We start from the raw sequence: 20,198 nt of genomic DNA, 5'->3' as shown, positions 1-20,198 counted from the left end.
CGTTTCACAACACAATTCATTGTCAAACACAACTTCAAATTCTAAAAGTGTAATTTGAATACTTATTTTTTTGGCAATTTCAACCAAATTATATTGTCCAAACACCTTCTCAAAGTTCTTAGGTACTGAGAATGTACACAACCAAAAGATATATGGAAAATTGTAAACAAGTATCCAAGCAAAAATGAAAGCTTCACAAAAGTAGAAAGGGGAAAATAGCCTTTTGATAGAAATGGACATATAGCCTTGCACCAGTAAACACCATATACGCAAATATCAGATTCCAAGCACAATCTTTCAAGATAGCAATAAAAACATGGTGGATAATAAAACATACAACTATCCAGAGTTATTACAAAAGACAACACTAAATACTATAGTATCATCTCCTTGATTAAGGATCAAGCTATCACAGTAGCAGGAGCAGCACCATGCTCCTGTATGGCATGAAGCAATCCATCTTTATTGGCACCAACAACCCTAGACACTTCTTTCCCCTCTTTAATGAAGACAAAAGTTGGCATTGCCTCCACATTCCATTCCTCTGCAACAGTCTGCAAGAAAAGTTACCACGATTTACTATCACAATCACTGGTTACTTTAGTCAAAGAACGATTATTACATTGATGCAAATTTTGATTGGAGACGTACCTTCAGTTCATCAACATCAACCTTGAGGAATATAACATGGGGCATCTTCTTAGCAATGTCAGCAAGAATTGGGGCAATAAAACGGCAAGGGCCGCACCAGGAAGCAGTAAAATCCACCACCACCTGAATGAAAGAGTTGTATTTTACATAAGTTAGACCGGCTCAAAGAAAGATTTACAGAGAACAATTTCTAAAATTCTGAGGCATATTTAAAGGTAGTAAGCTGTACTTGGTCTAATGCTAAGTTCGAAGCTGGTTTACAAGAAAGATTTATGCCCAACAACTAGAAATCTGAAGCATATTTAAGCATACCATCATCATCCATACAATTAATATTTGCTCTAGCAACTACGCTAGATGAATAGCGACTCCAGCTCAATTTTTTTCTTTGATGATGGTGGTATCCGAGTCAAAGTGCAGCTTCACTATTCCAACCAGGTACCAGGTAACTCTACCTCTGCCCACTTAGACAGCACCTAATATTTATGCATCCATTATGGTTCTCCCCTTCATTCATCACTAAACTGCCAACTTCCCAGACCACTAAACCACATTCCAAAGACGAGTTGAGATTTTCACTAAGGAGGCACTGAGGGGTTCAAAATTTGAAGATATAAACACATGAAGATGCAAAAGAAGCTACCTGTCTCCCCGCCCCCTGCCACACCCTCAGGGTGAATACTTCGCCTTAACGTATATAAGTTAAGGTTTTACTAAAAAGAACTATACTAAGTTTGAATTTGACGTCACAACAAAAAAAGTCCGACCCAATCCACTTTAAAATCCTAAATTAGTTAATCTTTAATAAACTAAACAATTAACAATCACAAAAGTAACAAGCTAAGCATCATATTAACTTTATATTGGGCCATGTCTTCAAAATAGATTCCATTTATCAGTTTATTTACATCCTGCTCAAACAACCTTTTGAACCCATAGATATAGTTGGTAGAAATTGCATATATTTGTCCACAAAGGGCCCAGATAGAGACCCAGTTGAATTTTCTTTCCCTAGCCTAATCAGCAAGCTAGTAACTTTAACAGGGAATTTGTTCCAATATCGAAACTATACCAATCAAATGAGTGGGAATAGGATTGTATTGATAGAAAATCATAAGTCAACATATTACAATTAACTGAAAATCAAACAAGAAACTTTAAGCACAAGAAACAGATCAGAAAAATGTGAGCCGCCAACAAGCCGCAAATGAAGAAATCAACGAAATCTCATACAATAAATCGAAACAACAAGAACCCATTTCCCAAAATCAAATTTTGAACAAAACCCAAAACACAAAATTACAAATAACAAAGCAAAATCGCCATTGTCAAAGGAAAAAAAGCAAAAATAATAATAAATAAATCAAAGCCATACCAGTTTTTGGGTCTCCACGCCCTTCTGGAGGTGCTCTTTCCACTCCTCAACCTTGTGGCAGCTGATCAGTTGTCCTTCCTCAGATGAAGTAGCAGCCATTCTCACAGATTCTACAAATCAGAAATTCAAAATAGATAACACCAAACAAGTCCTTAGCTCCTCGTAAAACTAACGCTTCCTTTAGCAGAGATTTTATACAGGAAAGGGGAGATGGTAAATTACCAAAATGTAATGGATTTCAAAATTTATTACGAATTAGGGAAACGCTTCACATTGTGTGAACATTTTATTCGGTCGGTTTGGCCACGTGACAGAGTAAACACGTGGGCAAAACAACAACTCAACTCTTGTTTTTGTCGCATACAAAATTTCGATTAATTTAAATTCGCATATAAATCATAATGTATGAGAAAATATTTTTAATTAAAAATAATTATCAGTGCAACGTAATTTAGTTGGATTCTCCTTGAGAGAGACTAGCGTCACTGATGAGGTTGTGAGTTACATAGAGAAAGATCAACGCGTATGAAATGTCGACTTTGAAGATTTCTAAATTCTAAGGCAACATTAGAATTAAATGTTGATTTGTCTTTATTAAATCTTTGCAAAGTATAGTTTATGCGATTTATTCTATAGATTGTTCCATGGTTTAAAGATTATTAATTGTTCAGTTGGGATCAATTATTTCATTATCTAAAACTGCTTAAAACAGACCATCTTAAGAAATCAATAGATTAGGAGTAGTTTTATACTTAATGGCCACGCACTAAGGCTTAGAAACACGGCATTTCTTTCTAGTTTTGATATGGCAAGATATGTATTAAAGATGATGTATTTCAATTAATTATTATTTTTCGTCCACTCTATTTAGTTTTGACTTTTGTTTAACTTTACAACAATTAGTATCTATATTCTTCAATATTAGGTGCTCATAAATAAATATTTAAATTTTGTATAAAGTTGAACAAGTAGATACACACATTTTTCGTGACATAATATATGTAGGACATGAAATGTCACGTAGGATGCATGTATCTACTTGTTCAGCTTTATACTTGTTATATCCCATATTTTTTAACGTTGAAATATTTTACACTAATTGAGATAAGTTTAAAGACAAGATCATTTTGAAATATGAGATAGAGACTTTTAATCCCTGATTTTAATTAAGTGTACGAATTGCTTATAAATTTTAATTGATATAGAATATTAGTGGAAATTATGGATTAATTAACCATGATTAGATTATTAAGTGGGATTAGTGATTAAACTAATACTAATTAAAGCATGAGTGGGCTAAGTGAACTCCACTATAGCATGGCCACATCTGATTAGCCCATGCTATGAGTGGGACACGTGTAACTTCAAGGCTGAATGTATAAAAGCTTAGTTGATGACTAATTAGTTAGTCATTCACTTCATTCTTCTTCAACATAACATAGAGGTAAAGAGAGAGGGTCAAAGCCATGGCTGAGCAAATTAAAGCCCCCAAATTTTGATCCTTACATTAATTCTCTAAGGTATTTTTCAATCAATTGGAAGTGATTAACAACGTGAAGTAGTTATGAGGCAGCAAGAATAATTATCACTTCAATTCACAAGTTTCAGCCAACTTAAGGAGCCAATTTGTTAAGGTAAAATTTAATCCTTTTCTACATATTTTAGAAGTGGTTTAGACTTGTTATAATTTGATAGATGTGAATTGGATATAAGAAACTATGCAGGTTGATGCTGAGGTATGGTTTGAGCCGTGTAGGGAGGGGGTGTTTTGAGTGTGTTGTTGTTTTTATTGATTTGAGGAATTAAGATTTAAAACTTGCATTGTGTTGATGGTAATTAATGGGATGCCTTAATCCAGAAATGATGGAGTTAATTATAATTAATGTTGACGTTATTGTTGTGGCTAATTATATAATGAGAATGGAAGAATATGATATTTCAAGTTGGAATTGTAATTGTTTTAAAGGCTGATTATAATGTGTTGTTGTTGTGTTGATTTGAAGGATTAAGTATAGTTATAAATATACATTATATGGTTGTAATTGTTGGGTTGTTATAAATTATTTCAATAAAGCATGATGGTTGTGGGCTGTTCGGAATGTTCGAAAATCTTGTCTTGGCTAGTCTTAATATGGCATTTGAATGTGTGGTTGTTGATGCTATTGGTTATTGTATGGCTGGTCGGATGTGAGGAGAATGAGTGACATAGGGGAGGTGTTGCCCAACTATCTAGAAATAAGCTACTAATGTTAAAGTACGCTTTATGTCTTTTCGTAGCTTAACTATAGTCTTGATGTCTTAATATAGATTGAGATATTTTGGACAACGTATACTCATCGAATAATGGATTAAGCGTCAAAGATATGTAAAGCTGTCCTTTCTTTCTTTTGGCATGTCTTAGATTTAAGTGATGATTGATATGAGCTTGGGGTAATTCTATTCATAAGTTCGTAGTGTGATTCACGGTCCTTATTCACCTTTTGATGTTAGAACTCCTAAGGTGATTAAGCTATTGCCCTTCGAGTCCTCTATACGTTGGATAGTATCTAGTATAGAGTTTCTATTCTTACAGACTCTATAATGATTAATGTCCTTAACTTTCAATAGTTGTTTTGCATTATCTTGATACATGACATATGATTTCTGAGGCTCTATTTGATATAGTTCATATTGATATGCAAAGAGTGCTTAACATGACTATTACATTGATATTTGAGTGTTAGTTATTCTACTGATTCCATTGAGTCTCAAATGATGATCTGATTGTGTATGGTTGCTTATGATATTCTACTCGTGCATGCCTCAATATGTCTTTCACCGAGTCCTGGGCCGGGTATGTTATTGTACACAGTGTTACGACTTTATTCATCGAGTCCCTTACTAGAGGACCGGATACGAAATATGTATATGGCGATATGATGATATGATTATGGCATTAAGTCCCATAATGGGCCAGGTACGGTATATAATAATGATATGCATGCTTTCATTTCATAAGACGTAGCTACAATAACTTTTTGATTATCATACTTGTCTCCTGAAATCTCTACTTAAGTATGATTATTTTTATTGTATTTCATGTTTTACATACTCAGTACATATCTCGTACTAACCCTCTTTCTTTGGGGAGGGGGAGGGAGGGACTGCGTTTCATGCCCACAAGTTTAGATACTCGTTTTGGTGATCCTTCAGCTTATGTCACGACCCAATCCCGTAGGCCGTGATTGGTGCCCCAAGTTGGGCACCCAAACGTACCCTTATCCCAAATTAACATTTTTAATCGAATAAACATAAGTAGTGATTAGAAAAAGATTGCTAAATAGATCACAAAAATAGATGTAGGCACGAGGGCTGATAGGCCGTCACGAAACACACACAACCCAAAACATATATACAAAACCCACAACATAACTCTGTCTACAGACCTCTACAGATGATAGCATAGTCATATGACAGGACAGGGCCCCGTCGTACCCCTGACCAAAATATCCAAATATACAGAGATAAAGTCAGTACCAAAATACAAACTCCGAACAAGGGAGCATTGTCAACGACGCAGCAAATATCCTAAACAGGTGGATCAGCAAATCGAACTTCGATACCTGCGGGCATGTAACGGAGCCCCCGAAGAAAGGGGGTCAGTACGAAAAATGTACCGAATATGTAAAGCATGAATTATAATAAATTAAAATCATAATCTGAATAGTATGTGCAGAAAACGAAATAAATGTTCAGAATTTCAAAATACTTATCATAATCTCAAATCATATATGCAAATACATATGCCATATCCGGCCCCATTTCATGGGACTCGGTGAACAAAACGTGGTCGCCCTCCTGTTATTGGCGCCACAGCACATCATAACACCAGAGTAGGAAATATCTCCGTAACAGATCATATCATATCAGATGGCCATATCAAATCATATCAAATTAAATCATATCATATTATATATGTACATGACACAGCATAACTCCGTGGCATAACATACACCACAACCCATGTACATGTCATACCTGCCCCCTCACGTCGGGGCACGGCGAAAAATGCAGAGAAGTACGCTTGATAACATATCCTGGCCCAGGCTCAGTGAAAGAATGGTTACAGTATGCATGAGTAGAGTAGTGAGAAACTAAATGCAATTTAAAATATAAAAATATTTATAGAGACTCAATAGCTTAATCCTGATGACAAATCATATAAAAGAAACTGAGCTATAATCATAGTGTACTCCTTTCCAATGTCACAATGGTCTAGGTCAAAACAGTCTTTCAGAAATCATTTTCCATATTTCGAAACATAATATGGGGATCAATTGAATAATTGAAATAACTATCATTTAAAAATCAAGATAATAGTTATTTCAAGTAACTTTCGATTGCCATTATGAATTATACTAGAGCATGAATTATATCAAAGGATGAATTATACCAAAATAGGATGGCTGGAATCAAACTCATGTATCAAAATATAATGATATAATTTCTAGGAATTTACGAACATTAGCCATCCTAGTGTCTCTAAGAATAGGAGCTTCTTTGGAATTTATACCTTCGTTCGTTTGTTTCATATAAATCATGCCAAAAGAAAGAAGGTTAGCTTTACATACCTTTAGTGTTTATCCATACACAACATGTATATGCTGCCTCATACCTATATTAATACGTTAAGCGTTATGGTTAAGATATGGAAAGGCATAAAACGTTTTTATCGTTAGTAGATTATTTCGAACAAAAACAAAAAAAATTGGACAACACCTCCCCTTAACTTCATCACCCTTTTTCGAGTATATAAAAGTAAAACTGGGTTTTAGAGTCTAAATGAAAGTTTTAGCTCTATCAAATAGCTTTCCAAAACATCTTTAATCAACCAAAACGGAGCTTTACACAAGGAGTTATGCTAAATTTACTAACAGCAGTCCCATCCAAAAACGGGTTTGCAAAACACAAAATTCTGGACAGCAACTCCCTTATATTGCTCACTTTTTTTCCACTTTCAAATCAGTCATAAAATCTCCAAGCAACATCAATAATCACACCTTCAAATGCCATGTCAAGACAAGCCAAGACGATATTCAAAAATACTTCAAATCTGTCCATTTTAATACCAACACTAATCATGGGATTTTCTTGCTTCCAAGTCCATTTAATACAAGTTAATATCTTCATTATAACCTTATTGGTAAGTTAAGTCAGCCCACATTCATAACTCTCAACAACAATTCCAATCCACATACAACTACTACATCTTCCAATTATCCTTAATGATCCATAGTGTTAACATTTTATTGAAACAATCCTAAAACAGCCCAACCAACATATAATGCAACATATAACCTTAATTATCATTAATATTCCAATCTCAACAAGAACAATAACAACCTATCAAAATAGCCCTTAACTAACAACATAAAAATGCTCAAAAACCTCATGAACACATACCACAAGCCAAGCAAACCACCTATAATTTTTACACCTTATTTCATACTACTTTTCATCAAATTTTCGTGACCTATAACAACAGCCCCTCAACATAAACATCACTCATTTAAATTCAAGAAAGCCATGTTAATATCACCACAAGTCCTACCATAGCCCACAAATGAATTTCAACCTCAATTTTAACCATTTAATCCCTTCATTCTCATCCCAAAATCCATAACAATAACAATCAAATACTAAGCAAAATTTATTCATTATTTTCCACACCAAAATAGCCCCAAACGTCTCCTACCATGCCTCAACATCAACACCCATAATTTCATACATTTATCAACTCACACAAGCTTTAATTACCTTCAAGATGAGGGAAAAACGAAAAAGGAGATGAAATCTTACCTTAGGCTTTTATGACACAATTTGCTTGAAAATTTTAGGGCTTGGTCAAAAACATTTTTGCTTCTTTAATGGACCCATCTTTGCTGCCATAAACTTGAATAATCACCAACCTTGACCCTTTAATCTCTCCTTCAATTTCTTTCTCGTTACTTCTCTCTATCTTCATTTGTTGAAAATGAGAGTTCTTCCTTCTTGGAGAACTCTCTAGAGTTGGAAAAGTAGTGGATGCAGATTTTTGTCAATAAGGGGGACCAAGTGGCTGCCCAAGAGGCCTAATTGTCCCTTACAAAAATGTGGGCCAATAGGAATTGGCCATGTGACAGTGGGGACCACTTTTCATCCACTATTAACTTAATTCATCTCAATTAATCTCAAATTCCCACTTAATAATTCAACCATGGTTAATTAATTCCTAATCTCGATTAATATTTCTATATCAGTAGAAATTTGAAAATCGGTCGAACCATTTTTAAAATTCGGAATTAAAATTCACAGCCAACACCTTTGTTCAGTAAAACAGTCATATCTCTTGATATCGACATCGAATAAATTACCACAACCTATGGTTGAAAATATAATCCAATTATCTACAACTTTTATTTTATAAGGTTTCCCAAATTCCTGATTCATGATGGCGTTATGGTCTCCCCAAGTCAGATTGCCCAAAAACATAACTTAAAAACATCTTTTTGGAGGGCTCACACTTGGATTTGGCTCAAGGGTCCTCCTTGAGTTGTGTTTAACTTCACATACATTATCCATATATTTATCATATGTACTTTTTATAAAAATTTATTAAGTGGGCTCCACCTCAGTTCACGGTTAAGCCATCTATAGCCATAGTAAAACAAAAAAAATTCTGGGGTGTAACAGCTTAGGACCCCTATTCAGCTATCTTGGAGTGCTCCATTATCCCGGAGCCTAGACTTTTGGTACAGATCCTTTTGATGAATATATATTTATCTAGGGATACGGCGGGGTCCTGTCCCGTTATATGTTACTGTTGATACTCTTAGAGGTCTGTAGACATACGTGTGGGTTATGTATGGATGTTGTTCGGTTGTGTGAGCATGACTTATTTTGGGATGTTTCTGTACGTAGTGACAGCCTTGTCGGCTTGTGTATATGTTTAAGGATTTTCTGTATGTAGTAACAGTCTTGTCGGCTCGTGTATTATGATATTTTGATTGATTATGACTCCTCAGGAGATAGGTTACCATGATACATGTATGTAACATTTTGAGATGACGTTATATTTTCACGAAGCCTCCATATTGTGTTTAGTTTCAGTTTGATGATGTCTAACAGCTATGTACACGAGTGTCCAGCTCGGGCACTAGTCACAGCCTACGGGGATGGGTCGTGACAATACTCCTTCCGTTCCTTTCTAGTTGTCACAGTTTCCTTTTTGAGAGTCAAACACTATGAACTTTGACTAACATTTTAAAATAAATATTTTTATCATATTGATATGGAAAAAATGTAACTTATCATACTTTTGAATATCTAAATTTTTTTCATTTTAAAATATCGAATTAATGTAATCTAATTTAACTTTAAAAGTTAGTCAAACTAACTCTCAAAAAGCCCAACAAGACAACTACAAAGGAACAAAAGGAACACTAGTATAAGTGTCTACTTGTGCTTACTTAAAATTAAAGAACATAAATATCAATTGAATTCAAGTTAAAAATACATTTATGTGTCATGTCTTTGATCTTTTTAGGAGGCTTAAAAACACTTATTGACATTGTTCTTCTTTGGGCTCAAACAGTCACCAGCAGCATAAATGGGAAGGTGGTTGGGCTCGTCTGGCCCATCACGTAATGGTCGGACATTGGCCCATCGTAGCTAAAAGAACCTTTAATGTGGCACTCAACTCCCTGGCACAAGCCCCCAAAATATGTCTTATCGTGGTGGCCTGAGTTGGGGAAGAAGTGGACATGTATTCGATTTTGGGATCATCATATAAACTATTTTTGGAGTGCATGACTTTATGTATTGTGAAATAACTTTTGATAGGTATGCAGTATGAAATAGATTTGATAAAATTTAAGCTCGAAACAAAATATCTAAAGTTTCATGTAATTGAAATTTACTCATATTTATTTGAACTTCATGCATATATAACGGAATTCAATCATTTTGATATGAACTTCTCCGGTAACTAAATTCAATTATTATTTTTCTTCTTAAAATTCAATTATTTTTGTTCAAAATGCAAATATTTTCCCTTGAAATTTATGCATATATAACTGAAGATGCAATTTTGCCTTCATCCTAAATTCATCTCTAAAGTGGATAGACAAGTTAAAGATTTACAAAACTAAAAGGTTAAATCCGGTGGAATTTTTTTTACCTGCGTTTGGTTTGTCGTTCCGCAAATCAGACAATTGTTAAATCTAAAAATTGTAAATGTGAAGTTAGTTAAATCAGTGGAACTTATGTGCACCATTCCATTAGGGACTTTGTATATGGATATTTTGGTTTCACAAAGTTTTATCCCCCCAAGTAGATTCATTTCCTCATTGATAGCAAACCATCTCCATCACAACTTCTGCAAATTTATTACTACTTACTTTTTTTTTTGTTTCCACCTAGTATTCGATATCTATATTAGAGTCTGAAAATAAAATAAAATAATAATATTAGAGTCTGACTATTTCGAATTCACGTCGCGTAAGACTCTATTCATGAAAAGTATTTTCTATCCAAGATTTTTTTCATATTAATAGCTTAAATTCAATCAAGAGAGGAACAATTTAATTCCCTACCCTGCATCATTGGTTGGTATCACTATTTACTTTCCTATTTAAAAAAATGGAACTTTTCCTTACTATAGATGATCAGATTGGTTTTTGTAGGATGGAGAATGAAAATCCAAATAATTGATGTGGCAGATAGTACAAACCAATCATCATACACATATGCCACGTAAGCTCTAGATAACATATTTCCACGTGTAAATCTTCACACCACACTCAGATACATCAATTTTTTTGGGGGGGATATTTAGGTTTACAACTTGTATGGATTTGGATAGAAAGTGATTTATGCTCTTAATCAAGAACCATTCTTGATTTATTTTTTTTTTTAGTGTTTTTCTTCTTCATCAATGTCCACCTTCTGATTTTCAAGAATCCATTTTTATTCGACTGGTTTCCATGGCTTTACCTCAAATCTTACCTTCCCCTTCTTCTTCTTCTTTCACTCACAAACCCCATTTAAACCCCAGTAATTTTTTCTTAATCCCTCAATCTAATTACCCCCAATGTCAGTTTTCCCCTCAATCATTACTCCAACGCCGGCGCCGGCGTAACTCGAACAGTATCCGATGCTCTGCTTCGTCCTTCCCGGAGAAGCACCACACTGGTTCACCTAAATCCGACGACGTCGTTGAGCTACCCCTTTTCCCTCTTCCTCTCGTTCTCTTCCCTGGAGCTATTCTCCCGCTCCAAATCTTCGAGTTTCGTTACCGGATAATGATGCATACCCTTCTCCAAACTGACCTCCGTTTTGGGGTTATTTACTCTGATAGCGCCACCGGAACCGCCGACGTCGGCTGCGTTGGAGAAGTCGTCAAGCACGAACGGCTGGTGGATGACCGGTTTTTCTTAATCTGTAAAGGGCAGGAGCGGTTTCGGGTCAATAAACTAGTCCGGTCTAAACCGTATTTGGTTGCAGAGGTGACGTGGCTGGAGGACCGGCCGTCGGCGAATGGGGAGGATGACGTGGAGGGTTTGGCGAATGAGGTGGAGAGTTATATGAAAGATGTGATTCGTTTATCAAACAGATTGAATGGGAAACCGGAAAAGGAGGCAACGGATTTGCGAAGGAATTTGTTTCCAACGCCATTTTCGTTCTTCGTTGGAAGTACGTTTGAAGGAGCGCCAAGGGAACAACAAGCATTGCTTGAATTAGAAGATACCGCGATGAGATTGAAGAGGGAGAAGGAGACTTTGAGGAATACTTTGAACTATCTAAGTGCTGCTTCTGCTGTGAAGGATGTGTTTCCATCTTCCTGATGAAAGAATGTGTAAGAATTTTTGAAGCTGAATTACCTAAAGGAGGTGTTGACTTGTTAGGTTACTATGGTTTCTGTAATGTATACACAGTGATGAATTGTCTTATGAATATGTAAATTTTGATGCCTAATACTAGTTCCACAAGGTTTTAATAGTGTTGGATTGATTTATCTTTTGCTGCTATTGGATGGATTAACTTCTATTGATAATGTGGTTTCTTTGTGGATACATCAAAAAGTAATGATCTTTTTAGGATTGTGTGTGGCATATACTTATGCAAGTAGTAACGTGGTTTCTTTTCCTGGAGACCCGAATTAGTTTTAATACGGATACCTCAAAAAGCAATGATCTTTTTAGGCTTGTGAGTGATATTCGTTTGCAATCCATCATTGATTTCAGGTATTAGCCAGAAAGATGATCTCGAATCCATCACCTTCAACAGTAGGGAGATTGTTAGCTAAACTAGCAATGAACGTCTTCTCTTGCTTGTTACTGTGTTATTTTGACACACATAGATGCTGCAATGTTGCATCATGTTCTCTCTTCTTCAGAGAGAGTTATGAATCAAAATGTTTAGGAGTATTTTTACTATGCTAGCTGCAGTCTTATTACGATGTCTACCATTGGAAAGAAACTGTGCAGCAGTTCTGTCAAACTACGACAGCAACTCTGCTGCAGGAGTAGTTTTTCGTGACAGGCACTTGAGTCAGAGTTCTACTGGATCGCAACAATGCTGTCATCAATACAGCGAATGTGATCAGTAAGTTTTAGTTGTACCATTTCTTAGACCTCAATAGCAGATGGTCAACACACACTATTCATTGCCAGTATGAATCCTTACACCTGAGCCGGAGACATTGCGTCACATCTGTTTTTCTTTTACAATAATTACTAGTGCTAATATGCTTCATCTTTCTGCTTAATTGGTTGCCAATGTTGGGAGTAAAACACTCAACTCTGAGTTCAACACTTGAAGCAGACTGTTGGACCAGAAAGATTTCACCATGAGATAAATGGTGTTTACTTGTTGTACGTAACATGGTGAGACTCATGTATGGCTTTTAATTACAGCTAAATAAGTCTCTTTGACCTTTATCCTGCCTTGATAATGTAAGTATGTCAAGGCTTCTGGGACTGTGGGACAAATGCTTCCTCAGACATGATAATTATTTTCCCACATCCCCTCCACTTTCTCTCCCGAAAGCATTTGTTGGTGTTATTCCCTCAGAATCATTCCTGTGAGGAGGACAAAAGCATATCCTCGTCATCTACTCAAGTTGCCATGCAGTTCATTCTTTGTTGGTGGGAAACTTTCAGGTAAGGATGCCCACTTTGATGTTGACAGAACAAGCTAGTTGGAACATTATTTTGCTCTTCCTGCTGTGTGTAATTCTCCACATAATAGTTAACTTCTAACCCCCATAGCTCAACTAGGAATCGTTTTTGCTATTTTCTGTCGCAACTGTAAGGTTTTTGTGAAAGTAATCAGCTTCTAATCCCAAAATTGTAAGCACATGCGAAAGTCACTTTCCCAGGAGCAGTTAAAACTTAAAGGCTCATTGCCAAGTAGGCAGTTGGCTTGCTGGTTAACTCTTTCCTATGATGCAGTTTGCACCCATTGCAGCTACACGCTCTGTTTAGATGCAGGTTCTTCTGGCCCTTTGTCACTGCTAAACACTACGTTAGCTAATGATTTGTATTAAGCAAACAAAAATTCTACTTTTGTTGGTCTCTGCTACTACAATAGCAAATAGCATTTTCCACACAACCTAGACAAAGACAAGTACTTGGAGAAAAGGAACTGATGAAGCAATGCAAAAGAAGAGACCAATGAAGACCCATAGCAACTGATGCATTCAACATAATCTCAACAACATACCACAAATGGGGTCTAGGCAGGGTAGAGAATACGTAGAGTTGCAAACCTTGCCTCAATCACGATGTTCAGCATAATCTCATCCAATGAAATTGCAAGTTGCAACAACAGCAATGCATTCAGAACAAAGAACTGGCACAACTCAAATGCACTAACAAAATAAGTAAATAAAATCCTCCAAAATCATCATTCTTGAAAGAGTCAAGTGCACATATTAACAGTTTCTTCAACTCTGCACTTCTTATCTTCATTGGGGCTTGCCTTTCTTCTACCCCAAATACATTTCTAGTCTGAAGACTCAACAAGATAAAGAACAAACAGCCACCTTCCACATGCAGTAGCTTGTTTCCAATATATTTCATCCCAACCGAACTCGTTGTAATTAAAAAGTTTCAACAATCTATTGTTACTTTACAAAAAAGGAAAAGCAAACCGTAAGCAGTTTCCCACAGTAGGCTACTGATTTATTAGCAGAATAACATAGTAACATGAAGGTCAACAACTACATTCCCAAAATAATCCCACAAGTGGGATCCGAGAGGGTAGATTGTACGCAGACCTTACCCCTACCTTGTAGGTAGATAATAACAAGGTCATCACCTAGAAACTGAAAAGTCTTAAAAGTACTACTAAAATACTAATAAGTGATACAAGAGTAGTAGTAATCATTGTCTGACCAGCTGCGACTATACCAGTTTTACATATACAAAATGATATCTAGCAACAATAATATGTGTAATTACTAAGGGGTAGCTATGTACCCCACATAGGTAAATTTATAGCACCATGAATATGGCTACAAGATAATGATGTTGTGCCAGGCTCCTATGCCTAGAAAGGATACATAAGACCTTCGAATTTCCCAGTAAATGCTTCCTTCTGAGGCTGTTGCACTATAGTAGCATTGCCCATTCGCTGCATTAGAAACAAATTGACTGTGAAAACGCAGTAACAAAAGGTGGCAGCAAACGTATATAAATAGCACATCAAGAGAGAGATTAGTATGGCAATGACAATGAGGGAACCTTTTCATAACCACTTTTGGACTGGAGAATAAACGCTTAAAAAAGGAAAGATAACTCGGAGTTACATAACACTTGATAACAAATTGAAAGCGCAACTGTTGAAGCTTGCACACACAAGGATATCTTGCAGCAGAAGACAAAACCCTCAAAAGGTGTTATGTAATTGCGGTTGGTTTGGGTACTTGGATTGTTACATTACATTATGATCAGTTTCACGGAACCTCTGTACTCTAAATTGATTTTACGCGTTGTATGGGCTCTAATAGGATAAGATATGCATCAAATACAGAAAGGAAGTCCAGAGGTGGAGATATACCTTGAGGCAAAGGTTCTGACTTGTGTCACAGATTGGATAATCATGTGGGCAACAGTGGCGTCCATCTTTACAACACACTGCTGAATCCAACCCACAACATTTCCAAGAAAGGCATATTCCAAGAAACTTCCAACCACAGCAACAAGTTTCACCTTGAGCACATGAGGTAAACGTACTGCATTTGGATGGACCAGGAGCTGGAGGAGTTGGTGGATTTGGGCTAGTCTTGGTTGGATATGAAGCTAACTTATTGATCCCACATATCCCTTCTTGATTCCCACTATTACGCTGCATGTGCATATAACCATTTATTCCCCAGCTTGTTCCCCATGAGTTTTTTATAATCCAGTAGTCAAGTCCATTTTCGGAACCATACCCCACAATCAGTACTGCATGATCTAGTGCTGTAGGACACGGCCCAGTGAATATGCCCTGCAACACAAAGACAACAACTTTACATTTCTCTCACACAAAATGCCTAAGATGATTAGGAGATTGGTAATACGGAGGTGAAAGAGACCTTTGAATATGATTGAAATGCTCTCTCACTGCCGCATATCCCAACACTCACAGGTTGAGTTGCCACTGCCTTTAGTAGCTTGTCCTCATCATGTTGAGGAATATCAGTATATCCATCAATGGTTACAACACGTCTTTGTAGCTGCAAAGTTGACAAATTAAGCAAAGCAGTCGTACTTGTTTATAATTGTTTTACCTGTTATAAATTTTTCCTAAGTTCCCTATAATAAATAAGGAATCCAGAATCAGAGAATATATAGGACAACAAGCACATTTATTACAAGAATAAGAGCAAGAAGATGGTTGGGGTGTGTCATAAGCCAAATCAAGATGGACGAGGCCAAGGTTTTCTGATCATAAGTAGGGAGTGGGAGGTGCCAACTTCCATGACTGAGTTGTGGTCACTTTATTTGCGCCATTTTCTTAGTTACCAACATTCAATTCAGGTGCCACTGATATATGTTAGCTTCAGATGAGATAAACCCTATGATATTTTCAGCCTTCGAGCATATATTAACTCACATTTCCTTTTCGATTGTTTCAATTCTAATTATAATTCATTTGTAAACCTTTTAGCAGATGAAATCATAGAACTATATGAGAAAATAATTAGGTACCTTGTTTTTGTTGCATGTCCCTTCCCTTTCTCTAAACGGGTAATCCTTTTCGGTGTCAATACCACCATTCTTTATGACAAATTCAAAAGCATAGTCCATCAATCCACCTCCACAGCCTTCATTGTAACTTCTGTCACAATCAATTAACTCCTGCTCAGAGAGGCTAACGAGAGATCCAGTGGTAATCTTATTGATACCTTCCATTGCGCCAGTGGCTGAGAATGACCAGCAAGCACCTGGAAAATGAAACAAAAGAAACTGTTTTTAGTTACAGCAGTTAGTAGCTGATATTAAGTAAATGTAATGGCAATAGAATGTCAATGTTGTACCCCATGTTGTGGGATTTCACTGGGTTGTTGTTGTTGTTGTTGTTGTTGTATTGTCTTGAATAATTTTATACAAAAAAAAAAGCTAGAACTTCACTTCTTTCCTATGTTCAAGCTGAAATTACCAGACATATCGACAGAATAAAGTACTTGAGAACCACATAGGCAGAGAAAATTTTAAAGAATAAACTTAAAAAGAACTGTGTGCAGTTATAAAGCTGTTCACCAAAGTAACAAGTCTTAAGTTTCCGAAGCAAATTCTGCATTGGGAAGAAAGTGTAGTACCACATATCTGACTGTGAAATTACTTGCTATAGTACATCATACAAGTATGTGTCTCCAAATTGATAGTTGAAAATTAATGAAACACATTTCTTTGATTGCTCAAACAAGTAGAGAATCATAGGACTCAATTGCATACACAGTAGCAAAAACAAAAAAGAACAGAAAAACAATGAGTTATGACTCAATGGTCAAAAACAGGGCCCGAAAATGCCTATGTAGTCCACCTTTGATTGTAATGCAATAAATGGATGTAGAATAAACTATGAAAGGACAGATCTCAAGAATAGTCTGGTGAAGTTTATGTTCCAATTGCTAAGACAAATGATAATTCAACCATTTTTACTCCTCCGCTATGTTCATGATCTTTGTAATACTATTTTTCGCCTGTCCATCAGTCAATAAAGAGAGAGATACTGTATCAGAATGTCCAGTTACTCTTATCTTCTAGTCAATCTTAAGAAATGGTTTCTGCATACATAGAGACGAAAATTGAAACTAAGAATCGAATGGTACCTTTTTCTCTTTGATAACGAGAAACTAAGAATCGAATGGTACCTTTTTCTCTTTGATAACAAGAAACAAACATAACAATCATTCCTAATCAACTTAGGATAGGATGAGCTCATGAGGCTAGGTCTCAATAGCAACAACAACATATCAAGTGAAATTCCATAGTGGAGTCTGGGGAAGGTGGTGTGTATGCAACCATGCCCCTCATTACCTTATGAGGGTAGAGGCTATTTCCGGTAGATCCTTGGTTCAAGGAAAGCATAACCAACAACAACCACTACTATCAAACAATTTTGGTTTGTGTCATGAATTCTCAATATTTCAGTTTATGTTCCAATTGCTAAGACAAATGATAATTCAACCATTTTTACTGCTCTGCTATGTTCATGATCTTTGTAATACTATTTTTCACCTGTCCATCAGTCAATAAAGAGAGAGATACCGTATCAGAACGTCCAGATACTCTTATCTTCTAGTCAATCATAAGAAATGGTTTTTGCATACATAGAAACGAAAATTGAAACTAAGAATCAAACGGTACCTTTTTCTCTTTGATAACGAGAAACAAACAGAACAATCATTCCTAATCAACTTAGGATAGGATGAGCTCATGAGGCTAGGTTTCAATAGCAACAACAACATATCAAGTGAAATCACATAGTGGAGTCTGGGGAAGGTGGTGTGTACGCAATCATGCCCCTCATTACCTTATGAGGGTAGAGGCTATTTCCGGTAGGTCCTTGGTTCAAGGAAAGCATAACCAACAACAACCACTACTAGCAAACAATTTTGGTTAGTGTCATGAAATCTCAATATTGATTCCACTCTAATACTTAAAAATTTGTCTTTTAGGACCACACTTATCCCTATACACATAACTGAAAGTGTTCTTGTCAAATACTGGACTAAAGTAAGTGATGAGGCTAGGTTTCAATGAAGTAAATTAGTCTAGAACTTCAGCCTGACAAACAACAACAACATATCCAGTGAAATCCCACAAGTAGGGTCTAGAGGGTAGAGTATACCCGCTGACCTTACCCCTACCTCAGAACCTCAGAGGTAGAGAGGTTGTTTCCGCTAGACCCTAAGCTCAATGAAAAATGGAAAAAGGGAGCTGAAAGTTTCAGCACATTTATCAGAATTTCAACTCCAAGACAACAAAAAAGAAACTAAAAGAAGCACCACTAACACGACAAGCTCCATTTTCTGATGAGTAAAGTCATCAAAATCCAAACTTTGATTTTAAAATAACTGATTTAGCCACTTAAAGACAAGACAATAAACTCAACATACCACAACTTCCTTGATCTTTGACATCTGTAACAGCTCCTTTCTCTCTCCAATCCAAAGAAGAAGGAATATCAACATCACTCAAAACTCCAGTTGTAGAAGAATCCGACCCACCACGTTTCAACCTAATGAAATCATTAGCAGAAGAGGACAAACCCAAGAAAGAACTCCTAAATTCATGGTGAGTAAGATCAGAATAGGCATTGAGTCCAAGGGTATAACTGGAATTCCCCTTGCTATTATGCTCTGTAATATAAGCATAGTTTTCTTCAAACACCTTGAATCTATACACCCTTTCTTGTTCTGAAGAATAATTTTTTCCATTTTGCTGACACCAAGTTTCAAAAAGATCAGAAATTGATGAACAAGTGCAAAAGGGTTGTTGAAAAATTAGCAAAACAAGAAGCAAAGAAGGCAATAACCAACTCATGGTTAAAGGGTGCCAGAGAAATTGGAGGTGAGAGAAAAAAGTAAACGAGGCGCTTGGTTGGAATAAATATAGGCACTAACCAAGGAATGGAAGAAACATGGGCCTCTTCTATCGGGCACAGAAAGACTCCAAGTTTCTGGTTTCTAAGCCTCTAGAATCTTATAGTAGAAAAAACGATTAAAATTTGTAATCTTTGCTAGTGATAATGACCAATAGAAACATTATTACGTATGACAAATCCGTGTTTGAGTTCAAGCTTTCTGTATGAAATTTATTTTGATAAAGAGAGTTTTACTTCGAATAAGGTTCTATGTGGCTCAAATTTTGATTAATCGGACTTTAATATGAGTATGAAATATCAAATTAAAAAATAAAAAAAAAGTAGCAAACTAGGAAAACGTTAATGTTGCTAGCGTTTGACCATAAATTTTATTTCAAAAAAATTTCAAGTTCTAAAATTTGATTGGGTTTTTGGACTCTCACTCACCAATTGCATTTTTTCCCCAAGCAAAATGCAAGTCTAAACACAAATTAAATAACTTAAATTTTCAAGTTTAAAATATATGGTCAAACGGGAGTAAAATTATAACAGAACATTGTCGAGCAGTGTTTTACCTTTTGATGTCGAATTCTTTTGGTATAAATCAAAATTTAATCAAGCTTTAATGTAATTATTAAATACCGAATAGAAAAAATAAATTAAAAAAAACACGTGTTGGGTTTATTGTTGACGTTTGATCCAAAGATATAATTTGTGATGAAAATTGGCAAATACGTTATTGTTGACGTTTGATCCAAAGATATAATTTGTGATGAAAATTGGCAAATACAAACGTAGGTCATATGTTACACATGACAACTTAGTAATAATTGGGTACGGATTGAGCCATAATGTTACCATATGAAAATCCGGCAACCTTTCGTCAATTTTGTCTTTTTTTAATTCTCTAACATATAGTTCAAATTATGTACTAGTAGCATTTTCGAATTAAATAAATGCACATTGACATGTTCATTCTTATTTTGTTTCTATTTTTTTAATAAATAGTTCATTCTAATGTAAAGCACTATAAAGTATCCTTGATGATAGTTAATTCTATACTACATTTGAAAGT

At 35.8% G+C, this 20,198-nt stretch overlaps 3 protein-coding genes and 1 long non-coding RNA gene across 4 annotated transcripts; 1 reads left to right on the top strand and 3 right to left on the bottom strand.

Annotated features, from left to right (window-relative positions):
* Positions 1–202: 202 nt before the first annotated feature.
* LOC129902367 (thioredoxin H-type 1-like) lies at positions 203–2,264 on the bottom strand. The gene is made up of 3 exons (XM_055977595.1): positions 2,027–2,264; positions 652–774; positions 203–554 (listed from the first exon to the last, which is right to left on the bottom strand). Exons 1-3 carry the CDS (start codon positions 2,123–2,125, stop codon positions 402–404), a joined length of 375 nt encoding a protein of 124 aa, XP_055833570.1. The 5' UTR covers positions 2,126–2,264; the 3' UTR covers positions 203–401.
* Positions 2,265–5,429: 3,165 nt separating this feature from the next.
* Positions 5,430–7,329, bottom strand: LOC129903386 (uncharacterized). Its single transcript, XR_008770267.1, has 2 exons — positions 6,637–7,329; positions 5,430–5,628 (listed from the first exon to the last, which is right to left on the bottom strand). It is a non-coding gene; the product is annotated as an uncharacterized LOC129903386 (long non-coding RNA).
* Positions 7,330–10,891: 3,562 nt separating this feature from the next.
* On the top strand, positions 10,892–12,043 carry LOC129904311 (uncharacterized). The gene has a single exon (XM_055979869.1). It carries the CDS (start codon positions 11,029–11,031, stop codon positions 11,887–11,889), a length of 861 nt encoding a protein of 286 aa, XP_055835844.1. The 5' UTR covers positions 10,892–11,028; the 3' UTR covers positions 11,890–12,043.
* A 2,164-nt stretch (positions 12,044–14,207) lies between these two features.
* LOC129902727 (low-temperature-induced cysteine proteinase) lies at positions 14,208–19,216 on the bottom strand. Its single transcript, XM_055978103.1, has 5 exons — positions 18,657–19,216; positions 16,243–16,478; positions 15,627–15,767; positions 15,107–15,538; positions 14,208–14,680 (listed from the first exon to the last, which is right to left on the bottom strand). The coding sequence occupies exons 1-5, from the start codon at positions 19,081–19,083 to the stop codon at positions 14,597–14,599; spliced, it is 1,320 nt and encodes a 439-aa protein (XP_055834078.1). The 5' UTR covers positions 19,084–19,216; the 3' UTR covers positions 14,208–14,596.
* Between the last annotated feature and the right edge of the window lie 982 nt (positions 19,217–20,198).

This window comes from Solanum dulcamara, chromosome 9, assembly GCF_947179165.1.
Source record: "Solanum dulcamara chromosome 9, daSolDulc1.2, whole genome shotgun sequence".
Taxonomy (NCBI): domain Eukaryota; kingdom Viridiplantae; phylum Streptophyta; class Magnoliopsida; order Solanales; family Solanaceae; genus Solanum; species Solanum dulcamara.
This window is presented reverse-complemented; position numbering and strand designations above follow the sequence as displayed.

Bases quoted from the DNA above. Each gene is read 5' to 3' on its own strand.
- LOC129902727 (XM_055978103.1), bottom strand. From the start codon at position 19,083: ATGAGTTGGTTATTGCCTTCTTTGCTTCTTGTTTTGCTAATTTTTCAA. The intron at 16,479-18,656 runs GTATGTTGAGTT...TTCATTTTCCAG, and splicing joins CAAAGATCAAGGAAGTTGTG to GTGCTTGCTGGTCATTCTCA. The intron at 15,768-16,242 runs GTACCTAATTAT...TCAACTTTGCAG, and splicing joins GGACATGCAACAAAAACAAG to CTACAAAGACGTGTTGTAAC.
- LOC129904311 (XM_055979869.1), top strand. From the start codon at position 11,029: ATGGCTTTACCTCAAATCTTACCTTCCCCTTCTTCTTCTTCTTTCACT.
- LOC129902367 (XM_055977595.1), bottom strand. From the start codon at position 2,125: ATGGCTGCTACTTCATCTGAGGAAGGACAACTGATCAGCTGCCACAAG. The intron at 775-2,026 runs GTATGGCTTTGA...TCTTTCATTCAG, and splicing joins GCGTGGAGACCCAAAAACTG to GTGGTGGTGGATTTTACTGC. The intron at 555-651 runs GTACGTCTCCAA...CTTTTCTTGCAG, and splicing joins TTGATGTTGATGAACTGAAG to ACTGTTGCAGAGGAATGGAA.